Consider the following 20381-nt stretch of genomic DNA (forward strand, 5'->3'; position numbering starts at 1 on the left):
TGTTTAAGCCGCGATCCTTCGCAGGTTGCTTTTTTAGTGTCAGTTTGTTGTATATACTCAGCTACAAATAGAGCTTGAACCTTACGTTATTAAACACGGTGTGTGCACAGGTTGGCTAGGGCAGTGAGCATAGAGGTCAATATTTAGCATCAATTAACAGCGCAGTTGTTGCCATCACGAGCGCAGTTTTCCTTTAGCAAAGCTGCAAATGACCCTAAGCACACCCGTGTTACAATAACGAATCGCTCAGTAACAATGAGCGTTGGCTGAAAAAACGCACTAGTACTTTCGAACCTGCTCCTGTCCACGGCATAGACGATCGTGTTTCGCGCGTGACTTCGTGGCCACGAAGCCACGCGATCACGGCCACCTGTGGTTTCGCTCCTCCCATTCCTCGCAAATAGCTCTCCTGATACGCTTTTGTATTATGAGTGCGCGCTTGGCGCATTAATTGGCCGTGTGCACACCTCGGACGATTAGCTTGTGAATTGCGGGGCGATGGGCTCGTTGCCCGGCCATCCCGGCGGCTGCGCACGCCAGACGCTTCGCTTGACGCGCTTTCAACGCGCTCTCCCCACGGACGAAGGTGGCAGCGGTCGCATGGGCGCACGCAGGCGCCGGGCGAGGGCAAGGCTTCCTTACCGTGGCGGGCCACTGTCGCCGTACGCACGCACTGCCTTCTGCCGCAGGAGCAGCAGCGCGGATGACGAAAGGGGGCGAGGCCCGCGGCGCTCGATCTGCCGGCATGTTAAGCGCCGGCGAGCCTGGACGCAGCGACAGCTGTCGCGAACGGCGCGCCGAGAGCGTTCCCCTCCGAGCCAGAGCAGGTGGAGCCGCTCGGGAGGCTGGAGAAAAGACCGCCTCGCGCTGCCATCTAAAAACAGCGCCAGCTTTTCTTTTTGGCCGACGGGCGAAGGCTCCCGTAAAGGCTCCCGCACCTTTCAGCGCCACCGAACAGAAGGCGACAAGCGGCTCGAGAAAGGCCGTCGTGTCCGCAGCGATCAGCAGCGGCTCGCGGGCTGCGCCGCCGCACAGCAGCAGCAGCAGCAGGCGCACCGGAAAGCTAATGGGTATCTACGCTTGTAAGATGGCGCCGCGAGTGTGGAGGTCTCGCGAGGCGCTCAGAATGAAATCAGCGCGGTTGCCGGGGCATAGAGAGGTTAGGTGCTTGGAAGCACTGCAATGTCTAGCGTTTTACTCGGTGCGGTTTGATGAATGTAGGTTCAAACGGATTATAATGAGTGCGAGCCACCGATGCAACGATGTCTCCACTATAAGTCAGAGCTTACGCTCCACTGTAGTAAGTCTGGCACTTGAATACAGGAATGCATTTGACGTCTACATTCACAGTTTGTACGTCCTTTTTTTTTTTCAAATCGCGACAACAATCGTAAACCCAAAGGATGGGTCATCCATGTCATCCACGTAGGCATTGAAGAAAAATATTAGGAAGGAAAAGTAGTGCTGGGCGAAGAAGAGATGCTAGCTTAGAATAATCGCGTGAGTGTGAAAGACTGCAACGTTTCCTACGTGGGAGTCGAGTCGAAGAATGACACCGGTAGTACGCTGTCATCTGTCTCATGTCGCCTTGCTTAAATGGCCATATTGTGTGGTGCTCACCGCCGAAAACACAATTAAGGGAATTATTGACAAGATACCGAAGGGGACAGTCGTTGAAGCTTTCGAGACGGCGCCTCAGTTGACCCCCTTGTCAGAATGCGTTATTTTTGAGATACTTTCTTTTCGCTATATACCGTCATTCAAAAAAAAAAAGAAAGTGGAGGTGGTTGTATTAAATGCACACTTGAGAAATATACCGTTGGTTGAAAGATTTGCATGCATCACGCTGACCGTCTTCCTACCAAAATTACGTGATTAATGCATCCAACTCTCAGATAAAGCGTGTTTTCGAAGTACTGTGCAGAAACGTATATGGAGGGCAACTTAAATTTAAAATCGCCTTATGAAGAATGCTGCTGCTGGACTTGTATATAAAGCATCATACCGGGTCTATGCGACTCAAGTAGCCACGTGATGTTCGTATAGCGTGCCTATGTGCAATCACGGACAAAAATGAGAAGAGCCGTTGGAAAGATCACGTGCGCGCCGTGAAAACGGCGCGATTTGGGGGTCAGGTAGTAGTAACGTGAAAACCAATGTTAAATATACCCCTTCGCAATTTGAATCACTTGGAAACTTTAAATTTTGGAAACCATCATCACTAAGAAGCTAGCAGCAGCAAAACATTTCACCTTTTAACCTGCGTACTGATATGTTCAAATATAGTTTTTTTCCCGCGGAAACAGAGGAACTTGAAGTGCCCTTTTTAGGCCTCTCCATGCGCAGAAGTTCTAGACAAGCGCATTTTTCAACGGCAAGTCGTTTATGAACGCAATTTTTTCATATATCCTAAGATTCCACTATAATAATCAATATAACCGCAGGTCTTTACCTCGGCAGGCTTTTTTTTATATTAATGTTCTTACTATAGGCAAAAACGTTCCCAATTGGTTTTCCATGGCAGTCTTAACTACGAGCGCTGGACAAAGCGAGTGATGGACAAAGATCAAAAGAAAGATTTCGCTACGCACAGGAAGACTGCATCATAACCTCCAATATTTCCATAACAGTACCTTACAATATTCCACAGTTGCCTCAGAACTAAAAATGATGTCCAAAAATCCTGAACTTGTATGCTGTGCTTTGAAATAATTTTTAGATTCTGCGATTTGTAGCTGATGCGTTCTTTGCGTTTCCATGTACTTTCATATATCTCGTATGGTGCTGATTGGTGCGATTGGGTTTGGGCGTTGATTTTTGTCCTCTCTTGCCATATAACTTACGCGAGGCTGGAGTACGTGAAAATGAAATAAAAATAAACTTGCCTGCTCGCACTCAAACGATGTGAAGCCTTAGTTTGGAGTTTCGAAATGTAGCCTAGTCTTTAAGCCGCAAGGTAGCCAAAGATATTTGCGCCAACAGCAATAAAAGTCAAATTGTGTGTGAGGCGTTCGCTTTCACTGTAAATGTCGTTTAACGACAAGCAACACTATAGTATAATATTGTCTGTTGTTTACAGCATGGGTAATTCTTTTGCTTCAGAGAATTTCTCCTTTTTTTTCTTAGCCCGTTAATCGTGGAATTTGACGTAACAAGCGAAGCACTCAGTAATATAACCATCATTGTTTTGGTAGCTCTATTAAAAAAAGAGAGAGTTCTTTGCGTTCCCCAAGCTCCAACTTCATGTTTTTGCATGGAGTCCTCTTCGTGTTCATGAGTACAGGTGTGAAATCCTCCAAGGCAATGCTTGCTCGCTGCAATTCCTTCCTTTACTTCTTGTGGCTCCTGATAGCGTCCCTGAAAAGCGCGGCCCTTCTGTAATGATGTGAATCAGATGAACTGAGCTATGAAGAATTGGACATCCCGAATTACAGATGTTATCAGATTGTTCTCAATTCCTCTCCGTCAAACAGCCACACTCTGCATTTCTAAATCTAATTTCTCTCTGATGTCAAGAAAGATGTTTTATTCTTCTTTTTGGTTACTGATATCCCAGATTAGCCTGCATTTTGTTCGCTACAATCCCCATTGCCTCTGCACGGATTTGGAAGTCGCTCTGCACCAGTCACTTGGTGGTGAAATTAAATTGCACATTTTTACGCCACCTAACGCTGCGCTCAATTAATCGGCTTTCTTAGTGAAGTGTTAACGGTGATGATGGTAATAAAGAGATGAATGCCACAAGTAGTGCTGAGGTCAGTGCAAATTAAGGCTGCGCAAGCCTTACGTGATACAAGCGTATGGCTTTACCGAGATTGCTTAGTATATGCCACAAGCTGCTAATTTGATATATCTGTTTTTTCTTGAAACAAAAAGAAATGCTCAGGTACACCAGTATTATTTTGTGTTTTGCTCAATACACTGCCTTAATGGTGCATTTTTTAATGTGATGAAGCTGGGGGGAGATGTAACAAAAGGACGAGCTGACGAGAAAGGGTGATATTCGCTTTTTTTTTCTCGGGGCAGATACATCACTGCCCCCCCCCCCCCCCCCCCCCCTCTCTGTAACAAATATTCCTGGACAGTCATGTTCTTTTAGTAGAGTAGTAAATTGAATTGCAAGAAGCCCATTTTGTGTTTGTCGGGAAGCGTACCCCTCTTTCCCATGTTCCCGGGCTAAACGGCTTGTACGTTAATGTATCAGGGCAACACTGGCTCTCCTGGCGGTGCAAAGCACTACGGAGCTGATGGGGTCGTTTTGGGGGCCTGGAAATACCTGGAAACTGTGAGTAGTAATGAAAATAGGCAGACATTAACAGCCCTTCTGTTTTCACTGAGTATTACTTTAGAACCAGAACCAGCAGGGTTAATTTAGTTTTTGTTTATTTTTCCTTGCCCTGCTGATTGTTTAATGGTGACGCTGGGAGCATAGACTACAGAATACTTTCAGCTAGTTAGGGCTAGTTAAAAAAAGTAAGGCAAAAAAAAAAGTGATAAAGTCTTCAAGCACTAAAAAAAGAACCTAAAGCCGGCAGGCGATCAGACAGAAGAAACAGATGAGCACTGCTTCTATCTCTGAATTATTCAGATCTGACCGCAGCTATGGCTAAACCCGGCTGACTCGTTGGCTCCAGAAATTCTCGCGGCTGTTCTTTCGTAATGGGGAGGTTTCAAGCAGAAATCTAGACAAGTCGTTTAGTGTCTGTGCGTCCAGAAGTAGAAATGAAAATCCAATAAGGAAACCAGCGCTAAGAGGAAAGGGAATGGTAGCTTTATCTAGAAAAAGCTACAGTTGCAGAGAAACGAAAGCAACGCTTACATACACCGCACACGCTCTGAACGGAACCACTACCCCTGTCCCACCTTTCCTTCCTCCTCTCTCTTTATTTCTCGTTCGCGATAATAAAAAGAAACGTTTCGATCAACAAGTCGCGTTGGAGTATTTCTGTTCATTTTTCTTTCGTTTTGCTTGAGAGGAAAAAGCGAGAGGAAAAGGAGATGTCGATACTGCATGTAGCAAACATGTGGGAGGCCAGTCGAAGACAACGGCGCCAATGTCACGGCCGGCTCCATTAAAGCCCGTGACAGCAGTCGTTTATGGAGCAGGCCCCGCGAGCGCGGTGCGTCGTCGCGCGCAAGGAAGAAGCGGCGGCGCTACCCAGCCCCCATTATAGTACAGCGGCACAGGGCGCGGCGCGCTTTCCACCAGTGCAGGCTGTTTTTCAGCCGAGCTCGTCCGACTACGGCCACCGCTTGGATTCGTCCTCTCTTTTGCGATTATTGAGCGCAGTGGGCCGCCAAAGTGCCAGGGCTCTTTTTCCACTGTTGCGCAGGAGGCGGCGAAAGGGCCGTTAGCTGGCGTGGCGAGTCCGTCAGCATCTCCAGAGAAAAAGTGGAGTTCGCCGCTCTTCGGGTCTTACGGCCTAGGCTCGATTGATTCACGTGAGCTCTTTCAAATACGATGAACGGAAGAAGATAGGTGCGACGGCAAGAGCTCTTTCCTTTTTTTTTGTTATTATTACTATTGTTACTTCCTCCGCAACGTGTCTGCTGAACTCGAAAGCGAGTTGATAGTGGCCCGCGGGAAAGAACGCACTAGCAGCTTCCTACGAAAATACAGGGCGGCGTCGATTTATCCACAGAAAGCTTCATTTTGTACCAAACATAGCCGGCGAAAGGAAGAGAACTCTCTCTTGCTGTTTGCTACAATTTCGGTCATTAAGTTGTCTGCGTCCCGGAAGCCAGCTGCGGCAACTTCGGCTGAGGTCTTTAGGGTAGATTCGATGTTACGGTGCTGCCAGCGGGCTTTGGTTGCTGAAAATTTTCGGGCGTTTCGACTCTGTTATTGTGGAGTTTTTCTTCTTCTTTTTTTTTTGCATTGTACTTCTTCGTAAAAGGGAGAGAGATAAAACGTTTTTTAAACAACAAAGGAAGTCTTGAGTCAAATGGGTGGCATCCTCATTTCAGGATTCCAGTGGTTTGCGCTGCCTCGCCGACCCGTCAGATGAGCTTGCGCCCGCCGATCGTCCAGGCCGTGGCTGAATAGGGCTGCCTCCCACTGCTCGTATGAGGTGTTGTGAGGTGTAACTTTCTCATGCAGCGTAGCAATGGTATTGCAGTCGATCGCAACGGTGCGTGTTGCAGGAACGCAGGAACAGCTGCCCTATTGGCAGTGTGGTGGGAAAAAAAAAGGGGAAGCGTTCGTTTCTTCGGCGTGCACGCTGGCCTCGCATTTGAATACGGCCGCATGTGGTTCGTACGTAGAGGTATAGAGAGCAAATTATACTTCCCGAAGAGGTATATTCATGCAGACAAGTGGCAGGAAGCGAACTGAGTGGGTAAAGGAGCAAAAATGAGTTGATATCCTGTAGCTGAAATCAAGAAGAGGAAATGGGCGTGGGCACGTAACGCGGAGAATAGGTAACCGATGGTCGCTCAGGGTAACGGCGAGGCGGATTCCAAGATAAGGCAAATGTATCAGGGGACGGCAGAGGGCCTGGTGGGACGCTGTGATTAGGAAGTTAGCGTGACTAAGGCGGCTGTAGATCACGCAGAACAAGGTTAATTGGATAACAATTGGAGAGGCCTTTGTTATACGTTATTATACTGCGCTTCTCCTCAGGTACAGGGAAGGAAAGGAAGGGAGGATAGTGGGGAGCTGTTGATCGTCTGCGTTCCGATGTTGAAATGTATTATCGCCGCGCACACTCGAGCCAAAATAAATCCAAATGTCTGGATCCAGCACAATAATTAATCATCTGAGCGGTAGCAGTGCGTAATAAGTGGTTAAAAACTGTACGATGAAAATGAACATCTCGCATGACACTGCACTTAGACCGACGTGTTTGGCACTATACGGTGTGCCTTGATCAGTGCAACGGGGGTCAGGGAAGCGCGTGGCATTCAGTGTTATCAAGGCACTCTCATGTATCGATGTACAGGGTCAATCACACTTAGAGGGAACACGGCTAACCGTGGCTGCGCACAAGCGGAGAACCATTGCGACCAATCCAGTAGCCAATCCGCGCAAAAGGGCAGATGATACGAAGCACCACGTTCTCATGCGCCACTCTGCACTGATTCACGAAAGGGTTAGATGCAATAGCACACCGCTGGTACGCGGCCACGCGGAGCCGTGTTCCCTCTACGTGTGATCTACCCTGTACGCGCATGCACACTGCGCACACAGCGACACCAGCGGTTCTCCGCACGCGCCATGTTATTGTTGCGCCTAGAACTGTCGTATAGGGTACTGACAACCTGCGACAGCGAGGGTGGCTCACCTTCACCCATACACTGAGTTCTGAACGGAGGCGCGCTATGCCGATGCAATTTTCAAACCCAGCGCAGTATAGTAATTCGCGATGGAGCACGTCAGTACATTCAGATTTTAATCCCAATGCGAGCAACCTTCAAATCACTTCCCGGCGTATGCTGCACCAAAAATGGCCGTCATCAAACAGTGACGATACGCCGGTTCACTGCGTTGCGTCTAAATGCTCACACACGCACGTATACGCAAGGAGCGCTGGCAATACGCCGCCGAGGGCATTCTTTGCTCCAAGAACTCTATTCCCCTACCGCAACCTCCCGCCAGCGCGCGTTCTACAGCTGATCCTGCGGACATTTATCACGCTAGAAAGTAATTAAGCTGCACTACTCTTGCGAACGCGTTGCATGAACCGCACGCGCATTATACGCCGAAGCCCGTGCGTCATGGCCTGTCGCGTGTGCAAACGGGCACGCCGCAGCCGAGTAATAAAGTTCACCGCGGCTACCGGTGAACTCTCGCGCTCATTCGTGGCAGCTCTTCATTAAAGCGAGCCGCAAGGCGGCGCCGGCTCATTCCACTTCGGAATTTGGAATTGGCACAACGCACGCACACATTATACGACGGTTCAAGGGGCGCAAGTTGTTTGAAGTATATGTAGGCGCTGCCTTTCTTTTTTTCTCCCTTTCTCTTTCCACCCAGCCTTGATGACAGCGACCACACTTGCAGGAAAGGAAAACTGTATACACCGCATTCCTTCGAAGCGCCGCGACTGATAAATCGTGCCTTGCCTGGCGTCCCTAAATATACGCAAGTGCAATCGCGACCTCTAGATCTAGCTAGGAATGTGCACTACGAGAAAACACGGTGGGCAGACGTGTCATTACGGATTTTCATTAAAATTTCGGGAGCTGGAACGCTGCCTGTATCCGGAACGATTAAATTAACAATGATTCCATGCTGCGGAATCATGTCTTCGTCTGTTTGTTCCCTAAGTGCACGCACGTGGTGCTGCATTTCGGCGTAATTCGAAATCAGCGTGGTCTACGGAACAGTATTTTATTTTTATTTTTCGTTGAGAATCCTTAGATGCGAGCTCCTTCTTCAAGTGATGCGTGTCAATGAACGTTTTCTTCTTTTTAGGTTCGGCACATTTCAATTCTTGCTGCGATGATAACCAAAACGGAGAAACTGGAGCGTGGACGACCTCGATTTCTTCACTGAGTATCAATTTGTAGACGGTCAGACAAACGAGTAAAAAAAAAAATATTGAAGAAATGCTGCCTTTTTTTAAAGAGAGACGGTCATCTGTGCTGAATGGCTATTTGGTTGATAAAAAAAAAGCGGTAGGGTTTTAACTTAGCTAAACCAAGTAGACGTGCGAAAGCATGGGCTTAGCCTGGTTGGCTCATGGTTTTGCTTAGTTGGGTCGTCGGTACGTCTGGCGACGATATTATTTCAATTTCAATTCAATTCAATTTTATTTTCTTTCCATAGAAAGGGGGAGCTGAGGCAACAGGCTAACTTGCCTGACGAAGGCCTCAGCTCCCATATACAGTTGGCAGTGCAGTGGCAAGAAAAAAAAAAGCATTTGAAAAAATCTTATTTGTAATACAAGTTAGGGAAAAAAGAGGACGTATATGCAGGTTGTAACACAATGTTGCACAAAAAACAATTTGAACACACACTTTTCTACATAAAGTTCACAGAAAATGCAACACAGCCTAGATTTACTCATCAGAATGCATAATCATCAAACAAAGTAGCATGATTCATAGAATACACACAGTAACTGTTAGGAAATCTCGAGTGCAATATTATGGAAAGTGAATGTTACTACTTATTAAGTAATGTTTAAGGTTCTCATTGGACCACGATGTGGAAGAATTGAAGTCAAGAGGTGGCGGTAAATTATTTATGGCTGCAGGAACTTGGTAGCGTAGTGTCTGTTTACCGTAATTGGACCGAGAATTTAGGAACCAGTTTTCTTTGTGTTCTGAAGTGGTACGTTGTGGAAGAATTGTCTTGAATGGAAGCGTATAGTCGGTTTTTGTGAATATGTTGAAATAGTCGGAACAAGTATATCTGATCTGCCTTCAGAATGCTGTGCTTGATGAAAAGGGCATTGATCGCAGGTTTTGTGGTCGGCCGTGACATCCTTCAGTTGCTCTCAGTGCTTTCAGTGCTCAGTGCGATAGTAGTATTAGTTAATGAAGACGACGATGTGCATTGCTCTGCGCTAGAGTGTGTATATTGGTCCGATAGTAGCATTATTTGATAGAGGCGACGATGTGCAATGTACAGCGCGAGAGAGAGTTGCTATTTAACACGAGACGCGGTCGCCCGCGGCGATAGCGTAGCGCTTACATGCAGTGGCCAGCGAAGCTGCTCTGTTCGCTCTTTCGCGGGTTCGAATCCCGGTCGCGGTGATATTTATTCTACTTATTTATGGTTTGGCCAAGATCCCCCTCAAGATCACGCTTCACGCGAATTTGGTGAGCCGGTTTGACCTTGTGAAGTAGTGCTTTCGCACTAAGCCTTGACCCCCGAAAAAGCCAGTGTAGTTACGGAACTGTAAATTTAGAGCAAGCAGCAAAATTGAACAGAAAAAAAATCCAGTACATTACTGGGGCTTCATATGATAACGGTGCACCGTTTATTTTACGGTCAATTTTTGTTTTTTCTTTTGTCTTACAGCTGTCCTCCTTTATTTCTTTTCTTAAATCCGCCACGGTGCTTGCCACCGCTATGACATTCGACTGCTGCGCCCAAAGTCCCAGGATCGAATTCCTGCAACGGCGGCCTCATTCCGAGTGCTTTGCGATGTCACTGCATGTTAAAGAAATTCAGGTGGTCGAAATTGACCCTGAGTCCTTTGCTTCGGCGTCTTTCATGGAGCTCGTGAAACTTTGGGACTCCACATACCTACACGCCAGTAAATATTGCGCAGATATGTAATGATTGACTGGTGGTCTGCGCTACGATTCTAAAGAAGCAAATAATTTATTTCAGGGATGCGTCAGGCGTAATCAGCCATGCGTACTGTATGAGCACTGGTCAATTTGAACGAAATCAGCCACATCTGGTTATCAAAGGAAGAATAAAAAATGAAACAGCCTGGCATACTCAGTTGGCGGCTTCTGTAATACTCGCGAAGGTTTAACAGGATCCAATGGTCACTGTGGCCTCAAATGAGCTCATAAGTCTACAGAAAGGAAGTTTTGAGTTAGCAATGAATTAACTATTCTTCAGAAGTAAAAAGTGTACAGACGAAAAATTCGCTCGCGAAGTTGCCCGCCGACCAGTGATCATGTGGACGCTCTCTCTCCTCCGCAGGCGCGCCATGCGGCTGGGGCCGACGGACGGGGGCCCGCGGCGGCCGGGAGCGAGCCGCGGCGCCAGGTAGCCCCCAGCGCCGTGGCGGCCCGGTAGCAGCATGAACGCGACCTGTCTGTCTAGCGTGCCACCGGAGAAGCTGCACGAGCCGGGCACCGTGGCCACGTTCTTCGTGCTGGGCCTCATCAATGTGCTCGTCATCTTCGGCAACCTGCTGGTTATGGTGGCCGTGCTGGCTTCCACCAAGCTGCGCACGGTCACCAACTACTTCGTGGTGTCGCTGGCCGTGGCCGACCTGTCAGTGGGCATCATCGTGCTGCCCTACTCGATCGTGCTGGAGGTGCTCGAGGTGTGGATCTTTGGCCACACCTGGTGCCAGATCTGGCTGGCCGTGGACGTGTGGCTCTGCACTTCGTCCATCCTCAATCTGTGCGCCATCAGCGTGGACCGCTACCTGGCGATCACCCGGCCGGTCCGCTACCGCAGCCTCATGTCGTCGCGCCGTGCGAAGCTGCTCATCGTGGCAGTGTGGGTGATCGCCTTCGTCATCTGCTTCCCGCCGCTCGTCGGCTGGAACGACGGGACTCAAAACAGCGTGCCTTACCGCAGATTGAACGAGACGTCGCTCAACGCGAGCAGCGTTGCGGACGCCCCGCTGCCGCTCTGCGAGTCGGCGCAGTGCGTGCTCATCAACAACAAGGGCTACGTCATCTACTCGGCCCTGGGCTCCTTCTACATACCGATGCTGTTCATGCTGTTCTTCAACTACCGCATCTACCGCGCCGCCATCCAGACGGGCCGCGCTCTCGAGCGAGGCTTCATCACCACCAAGTCGGGAAAGATCAAAGGGCGCACGCAGGACCAGAGGCTCACGCTGCGCGTTCACCGCGGCAATGACTCTGCAATGAACGCCAAGCGGGGCAGCGAGCACATGGGTGCTGAGACGTGCATCGACGGCATCGTGACCGGCCGTCGCCGGCCCGGGCTCAAGAAGTCGCGGGATGAGCCATCGGCCAGCGCCCGGTCGTCAGCCAGCAAGGCGCGCCAGCAGAGTGACCAGCGGGCCACGCGCTCCGCGCCGCCCTCGTTCAAGTCGAACAGGGGCAGCGTGCGAAACAGCGGCCGCAACGGCACGTCCACTGGCGGCGGCGGCGGTGGCGGCGGCAAGGGCTCGCGCTCGAGCAAGCGAAGCCAGCGGTGGCAGGCCAAGCGGTTTCGCACCGAGGCCAAGGCCACCAAGACCGTGGGCACCATCGTGGGCGGCTTCATCTGCTGCTGGTTGCCCTTCTTCACCGTGTACCTGGTGCGAGCCTTCTGCGAGCACTGCATCCCCAACCTGCTCTTCTCGGTCTTCTTCTGGCTCGGCTACTGTAACTCGGCCATCAACCCGCTCATCTACGCGCTCGTCAGTAAGGACTTTCGGCTGGCCTTCAAGCGCATCTTGTGCCGATGCCGCCTCAAAGAGGGAGGCGTCTCGTCACTCATCAAACAGATCCACATGCTCACCGTACTCGACGACGCTCCCCCTGACAACGCCGAGTCACCCTAGGATCCTGGTCACATCCCTCGCCCGCCGCTGGGCGCCCACCGCTTGTTTGCACCTTGCCCGCTCATTGCACCGCGTGTCTGTGCCGTAGTGACTTTGTTGGTGTCCCTTTCACGGCTGTAAGCTCCTTCACCCACGCGCATCACTATAGCCGCAAAGGAAACGTGCCAGAGCCACGGCGTTTGTGCCACACGTTTGTCACACGATCAGTTGTTAACTGTTTGTACACCCTAAGTGTCTCATTGTTACTAGGCGTTTGTGATTGTCTGTACGCTGCTAGCGCGCACGTGGTCATACTGGCGCAAAGCAGCTTGATCTCTCTTGCCTCTTGTCTAGCCGAGATGTATGGCCTCCCCGTACGCGTACTACGAGCGTCGGAGAGCAGTGCGAGCGTACGCTACTTTACCTAGCTGCAGCCACCCAGCACAAGTTTGTAAGGACAGCACCAGTGTCGGTAAACCACGAGTACAGTGCAGTTCGTAAGCCTCAAGAACCGGTGATCGTACTTCAACAACACAGGCACAACGCTTGCTGTAGGAAAACCTGGGCACGACGCTTTCAAATGCTCCGTAAACTTGTCTTTCCCACAAAAAAAAAAAACGCTAGCATCTTGCAAATGGCTTAATCAAGTGCAGTCATAATCACTTTTATCACATTAAAGTCATGAAGATACGCTGACAGTTGCGTCACAGATGCTGGCTAAATTTTCTGTTGGTTTAATATTTGGGTTTCCTTTTATCTGCGATTTCCATGCCCAAGTTAAAGCCGAATTACATGGTTGTCGTGCTTTCTTCTTCGCATAACCGAGGGCTTCGTCCGAAGTATCTGGAAACAAGCAAAGAATGGTACAAAGCTGAGCATAAACAACTATTTCCCGCTCTCAGTCTTCATGCTTTCGTTGAGAGACGATTGTAAATAATTAGGCCAGAAGCAATTCTTACTATTTATCTTGTTGCTCTCTACGGCCATGCGGCTGTGAGACCGTCTCTTGGAGCTTCTTATTTATGCTATATTCTGTGCTCCATCCTTACTTGGTTCACTTTGTGATATACTCATAGCCGAGTCATGTTGACTGGAAAGTCGTGAAAGTCCTGTCACAGGTATTTATGCTTTTAATGCGTGCTGTTGGAGTAAAAGTTTGCCCGGGTGAATTCGCACATCTACGGACAAACGCTACTGCAAGAACTGCAGAAACCGTGAATGAGAAAGGTTTCTTTGACAAAAAGAAGAAACGAACGCCTGTTACTGGCGAGTTTGTCGGGTTCAAACAACGTTGTTTTCTCTCTTTTTTTTTTCCTGGTTGGCAGAACAGTGACAAGTTGATTGATTCCAAGCTGTTTTTGTCGTCTGACTTGCCGTTGTTGTCTTCTTTTTTCCACCAGGCATTAATGTAAGACTTCATTCCCAGTTGCACTTGTTCAAAGGATGAATGCGTGTTGGACAAAAGTGATATGTTGCATCAGTATAAACCATGTGTAGAACATTCCGGTGTCTTTTGTTTGCGTTTGTTTTCTAGTCATGCACGAAAATTCACCCAAGCGTTCAAAGAAAGTTTGGCTAGGTGCACAGGGTCTTCGTGAATTTACTGTTAGTTGCAGCCCCGGAACAACAAATCATGAAGAGATCAGTTTATGATTCACAGAAATATTGTTAATAAACTGAATCAAATGAAGGTAATTTTTTCCACCGTCATAGCGTTCGGCCTGCAGAGTTCAGACCAGTACAGCTTCAATGTCACTTGGGTTAGAAAAAGTCTGCTCAACTCGTTCACTTTGTATGCCTTGTAATTAAAAGCTCAACACAAAAGAACAAAACAACCGGAAAAGACTCTCTCAAAATTTCCTCTGCTAGCATAAAGAGCCTTAAAAGTCTCATTATCGTCACGCAAAAGTTCCGCCTTAAAGTGGCCGGGTTGTTTTGTTTCGGCTGGGACGTTTAAGCCGGTGGTGGGTGATAAAACATGCTGCCCTTACGGCATCACAGCCTTCACCACTGCTTCATAAGCGCTCGAGTTAAATTTGCGTTAGCACTCCTATTACTCGTCTATTTTCATACGTGTAATAACTGTATCAGAAATCTTTCGCTTAAATCGTGCTCCACAAGTGCTTGAAGTTCAGACTAAGTACGCCGACAAATCACGCTAATTCTAAGCATCTTCATCCGTCAGCGCATTTATTCAATTTGAAAAAAGGAGACAGGCCAAAGAAAGCAGCGAGATTCACCTGAGCTAGTTCCGGTTGGCTGCCTTGCATCCCTCTTTTCCTCTTCTTTCAACTATTTTTTCATCCTGCGCATCTTTTTTTTTTTTTTGGTTCATCAGAGGTTGAGGATGGATGGGAGAAATCAGTTTATCGCACGGATCTCGGTGTTTTACTTTTCTATTTTTCTGCCAAATAGCCTGGGTGAAAAGGTATGTGTACTGACCGCTACAAGCCCGCGGCAACGTTCATTGCGTTCTCTTTTTTGCTGCTGTTATTTTTGTTGTTGTTGTCGTCGTCTCAACGATCAAAGCGCGTTAGCGAAGTGGCCAACGGTGCAGCGTTATTTTATTACCCTAGCGCAGACGCACTTAGCTTACACTATCAACAAGGCGCTCAGAGAGTACACGAATGGTTAGGGAATAAAGTTCGAGGAGTGCTCTTTAATTACATCCTTTATTTACTAAGCAAACGGAAATTCTAGCTATAAACAAGATCACCCTTTACAGTTGCAGTAAGGCTAATTCCTTGCTCATGACGATGTTTGCAAGCTCAATTTTTTTTTAAATTCGTATACATCCTTCGCAATAAAGCCTTATTTTTTTAAATATTTAAAAAAAGTTTTCCTCTTCTGTCATTTTTTTTTTTTAGCAGGGTGATGCGCAATTCCACGTACTCTGACAAACGTTGCAACTGCTTCCCTCTTGGGGCTTTCTCCTGTTTTTTTTTTATTGCTTCTTCTCAGTTTCTTTTTTCCTCCGGCGCCTACTGCGAGAGATAGTAGCGCCTATTATTGTGTAATAGGACACTCAGCGAGCCATCGTCGGCTGCGTAAACGAAGCATTCATCCTCTTTCGCTGCATCAAAATTTTTCTGCCCTGCCATTGTTTCCAGTGCTGTCAGTCGTATACTTCAGCGCGGGTTTAAGCAAGCTTGGTGCCGAGAGAGAGAGCTATTTTGCGAACTGGGCAACCACCTCATATTAACCACAAAATTATGGCTGCGCTTCCGTAATGTAGACGCCAAAGCCAAGGCCATGCGGTATATATATCAGCAACACCGTCACGTATGCTAGCCGATAGAAGTCCGTGCACTCCACTTTAGTTCGTAAAAAGTTGTAACCGACAGCAGTCGGCTCTGGGACAACTTGGTTTGACGGAAAATTCAAAGCTACAGCCTCCGACCCACAGCCTTTGCAAACCATCGGCGAGCGCAGGGCAACGCGTGACATGTAAAGCATTTATTGCTCATGCGAGCGACTCATGCCCACATGACCGAGGCTTTCCACCTATTGCAAGGTTGCTTAAATGCATAGGTAGCCACTGAAGTTTTTGGAACACGAAAGCTACGAGAAAGCTTCATTTCCTCATTGCCTGAAAGCGTGGCCTGACTTTGAGGGATCCTCTACACAGGTTGCGCCAAGGAAATGTAGATCACACCCTTCATTTCGCGGCCGCATGCTTCGACTGCCAGGAAATTAAGCTTTCACGTAGTCTCCTTGTTCCGAAAACTTGAGCGGGCAGCTCTGCGTTCACACACTATTCAGGTGATGGAATTCCGATTCGTAAGCCAAGACGAATGTCAAGAACAATCCCCGTCAGCTGTCCGCAATCACTGACGACCTACGAGAAATAAGGATGTGAATGCAGCACCACTGCACCGTCCAGCCTCACTGTGCTAATATAGTATCTTTGTGTTTGCTCACGTCATCCGACAGAGGGACGCATTTTTGCACTGAAACTATATCCAGTTGGGCGTGCGCTGTGGCCGCTTTTGCGGCCATCTGTTACGCGCCGCGCAGACTGCAGAGACTGAATAAGATCCAGCCCTAGACTTGGTAGCCCTCTTGCTTCGTGACCGAGGGAGAAAATATAATCGTTCTACGTAATAAATGATTTCCTTATTTCCTATTATGAGCGAAATTTTCAACTTTGGTTACATGTTTACTGCAATACTAAAGTGACGGCTGTTTGTTTCCTCATTATGCGGATGAAAAGGATTAATTTGCGCCCAGGGACATTCTTCCGGCCAAATGCAGCTGAGCAAGGGCCACACAACGGAAGCATCAGCGGACGTAGCATGCTTTATTGGCATGTTGCAACAGCCTGCGCGTGGAAGCATCGGACGCGCCGGTCAATTTTTCCTGGACAAAGTTCATTCGGCAGCGACCGATCGAGTTTCGCTGCTTCTTGTGCATGGCTGGCGACAGTTTTTTTCTTTCCTGTCCATTCATAGAATGTTCCTGTATATTTTCTTCTCGGCCTGTTCGTACAGCGCGCACTGTGCAAGCATGTTTTTGTTTTTTGCTTTATGCACCGCAAGGGGTAGGCAGTTGCATGCACAGCCAGGAGCCAGCATTTATGCTTTAGTAGCTCCTGTGGTTTCACTCAGCCAATATAAAAGCACAGATCCCACACATACACACCGCCTTGAGAATGCATTAACTTGTGATATGTCTTTGAAAAAGACGCATGAGTGTAGTTCGAAGCTGCGGAACCGCTCTATACAATATTCTTCAACCACAGCTTCAACCATATTGCGACCTCAGGCACATCCAGTGGCATATATTTGCGATTTTCTCGGTCATTCTACTGATCACAAGCAATGATGAGATTTCTGATCCGCTAACCAACCTCATGCTGTTTTTCTTTTCATTTGTCTCAAGTTTAATTTTACACTAAGCTCAGTATATATTGCAATCAGAAGCAATATTGTTCTAATTATGAACTTATCAAACGTCTAAGGAAACTCGGGTCTCAGCTAAAGTAGCAGTAATTGCCTTTCTTTTCCATGTAGCAAAAAAATACCACAAAGGATTTTAAGCACTTCGTAGCCTTAGTTAAGCCTCCTTCCGTACAGAATTGCGAAAATGGGTGCAATATAGCTCGAATGTAGAGCACTTCCTTGAGAGTTCGAAATTACTACCGCGATATTAGAATCACATATCGCTCTTACGTCTGCGACTTACGAGCCTTGCGCCCTCTGCCGTCGACGCCCTCCTCAACACTGCAAGCATCAGTACACGTGCGATATGAAAATACAAGCTTATTAATAAATATAAATGGCGAGAGGTCTAGCCTGGCGTTTTCTTTTATTTTTAAAGTACCTTAAAAAGTCTGGGCTCCTAGATACGGCAGGAAATATTCTCAGGGCGTTCCCGAAATTTCATGGCTGCCGCTTAGCGTTGAAAGCAGAGCGGACAATCCCGCCGCTAATTGAAATTATTCGAAGTGTAAAAACCAAAGCAGCGAAGACATTTGAAGCGTATCTCATTAGTTGAACTGTCCCACAAGCTGAACACCCCGACCAATTCACGCAGCGACAGTCGGGAGCTTGAACTTTGTAACGAGGTAAAAAACAACCCTCACAGGTGATCCCACACTCTGAGAGGTTTTCGATGCGATCGTATCTGTTGCTTTCTTTTACACTCCTGTGCAGCCGGTCGCTGACAGAGAGCGCAAGATAAGCACGCGTCGAAATATTGAGAATGTTCTGCAACTTGAGCAACACGCTTTTCATTTCCAGCACTACCGTCGACTAATTGATTGTTTTCCTGTTTTCAGAGGTGTAAATGTGCACATTTCAGAACTGTTTAGTCGAGTAATGAATAAACATAAGCGCTTTCACATGTCGGAATGTACCGTGAGCACATATGATATCATCATTCGTGTAACGTTAACTTTTACGTAAGTTATACTTGGTCCAGGTGAAGTGAGCTGACCTGGACGAGGACAAACCGTCACACGGATTAAACGTGTATGCAATATTTCCAGCATAAACGGCGCGCACTTTTTGCAGTAAAACTCGTTCATGAGAAGCATAGCTGTCCCCTTGCGATAAACTTGTGTTCGCCAAAGATTGTTCGTGCTCGTTGCTATTGCTTAATTCCCATATAAAATTTTGCCTGCAGTAGCTATTCGGGAGGAATCTTCGTTGACTTGCAACGGCAGTGAGGCGGTTCTTAAGGGTCAATATTACAGTTTGATCAGGATTGACGTGAGAAAACCGAAAGGAACAATAACTTAAGAAATCATTTCATCTTGAGTAACCCGTCTATGTAGTGGCAATGAAAGAAAACAAGAAAAAAAATCTTCTTCACTTTCTAGGCATTTCTGCTTATGGTACTAAAATATATTGCTCAATCGGTTATATCGTATTCATGTTGTTTATCGCAGTCAACTCAGATCAAACTCTGCCGGCCGCAAAGCTGCGCTCCAAGTTTTTCAGCAAAGCGCTCCGCTTGCCGCTATCGTCTCTTGTACTGCGTTTCGTTCGCTGATGCGAGGCTTCCTCAGTAGTTCCGCTTCGTAATACCAGGAAGATTCAGTATTTTTTTTTCTGTATTTCTTGTGCAGACAGTGGGAAGTTCTATTCAAACTCATCGGTGCGTCCACAGAAGGAAGACATAGAAGAGCATGCTTGGAGACCCCCTTCAATCCCCTTGTTTAGAGATTATATTTCCTTGTGTTTTTGCTTTCATCGCTCGAACATCTGGCCATTGAATGAGGCGAATTATTTGGGGCAGTTCTAAATATACCTTTTCCTGCGCTTCCTGGCGCTGCAAGATGTCTTTTAACTTGGAATCCTGCGCGTCCAACTTTTGATGCGCACTCCGTACTACGCCCGGTGTCTTTCCATACTCTGTCATGATCATTCATTTTTTTTTATGTCGTCGCTAACGAACCGGAGCAGACGGAATTAAGAATAAAATCATAAGTTTAGAAAAACAAAACTAACGGATTCATGCGTTGGCAAAGTAGAACTCCTTGAATCTCGTTACCATAAGTGTGCTGGAAGATGTCTACGATGGGGTTTCTGGGAGGTGCATTTCGCTGTACTGGTCAGTTAAATACAAAGTTATCAGCTCACATTTTGTTTCCTCACGACTTTTCCGAACGTGAATTGTTGAAAAGATATTTGTTCATACAGAACACTGCGGCGTTCCTCTTTACGCATGAAGAGGTGATGACGAAGTGGAGCACCTCGGCATTTCTAGCTGACCCTGCCGTTTGTATTTGCTTCGGGCTGCTAGTGAATACTACCACCAAAACTAAACGTACCGTTTTCAGACACTTTGTCCCATGTCTTTCGTTGATGGCACCGTCTCGCATTTCTTCCGCGTGCTAAATGCGAATGTGAACGAGCAAAACTTGGCACTCGCGCTCAGTCTACTTGTCCCATCTTACCTTAGTATTCATCGGCCGTCGGCCGACCAGGTGCACGTAACCGAAAGTGCATGCGAAACTGTGTGTCTGTGTGTGCGTGTGTAAGTGTACATAAACAGAAAGTGGATCTATAATCTCTATTTTATATCAAAAAAGCGTGTTGCAGCTCATTGCTGCGACGGCAGTTTGTAAAGTAGGCGCTAAGGCAGAGAGAGAAAAAAAAACAAATTCACAGAAGGAATGCGAAGGCTGGATTAATACATTATTCAATTTTTCTTTGCGTTGTCGCACCCATGCGAGTGAAGGCGAGACAATGACAAAACATTACTCTAACCACTGCGTTTGTGATTTGTGCTTGCGTCTAGTGTTGTGTGTCACTTTTCGTGTTGTTGTAAACACATTATGATCGGTACATGTGCTTGTATTGCCGAAGCTAAAAGTTGTCTGGAGCATGCATTATTATGCGTGAAAGCTGTTCACTTTTGTTTCTTTTTTGTAAATAAAGTGTGACGTCTGTGAAGATTCAACAAAACCCACTGTGCCCTGTTTTTTTTTTCTGTTTTCTTTGCGCCTTCGGTAGCGCCCAAATGTCCGACTGCAGATTTTTCTGCAATGACATGCAGCGCACCGAAAGTTCACAAGATAGGGAAAGCGAAAAAAAAAAGGTGAACAGAAAGACAGGGAGGTTAACCAGAATAAGATCAAGGTAACCCAAGCGGCTAATCCGGTGCCTGTGCTGCAGGTCTGAGGGCGTGCTCTGAATAGCGGTCGGTGTAGGCTTTACTTGTTCTTTTTTTTTTTTTAAGAAAAGAAATGAAACGCTTCTTATTTTCCTTGATTGCCACGTGGCCGTGAAAAGACACGGA

General features: G+C 47.4%; 1 protein-coding gene across 6 annotated transcripts in view; it reads left to right on the top strand.

Moving 5' to 3' along the window:
• Oamb (Octopamine receptor in mushroom bodies) overlaps window positions 1–20025 on the top strand; it is a 510270-nt gene extending 490245 nt beyond the window's left edge. For all 6 annotated transcript variants that reach the window (XM_089580076.1, XM_089580075.1, XM_089580073.1 and 3 more), the window contains one exon: window positions 10607–20025. In XM_089580076.1, coding sequence (XP_089436202.1) covers window positions 10707–12155 — 1449 coding nt within the window. In that variant the 5' untranslated portion in view covers window positions 10607–10706 and the 3' untranslated portion in view covers window positions 12156–20025. The remainder of the gene's footprint in view (window positions 1–10606) is intronic.
• The last annotated feature ends 356 nt before the right edge of the window (window positions 20026–20381 follow it).

Source organism: Amblyomma mixtum, chromosome 3 (genome assembly GCF_055824585.1).
Source record: "Amblyomma mixtum isolate Tamu chromosome 3, ASM5582458v1, whole genome shotgun sequence".
Lineage (NCBI taxonomy): Eukaryota > Metazoa > Arthropoda > Arachnida > Ixodida > Ixodidae > Amblyomma > Amblyomma mixtum.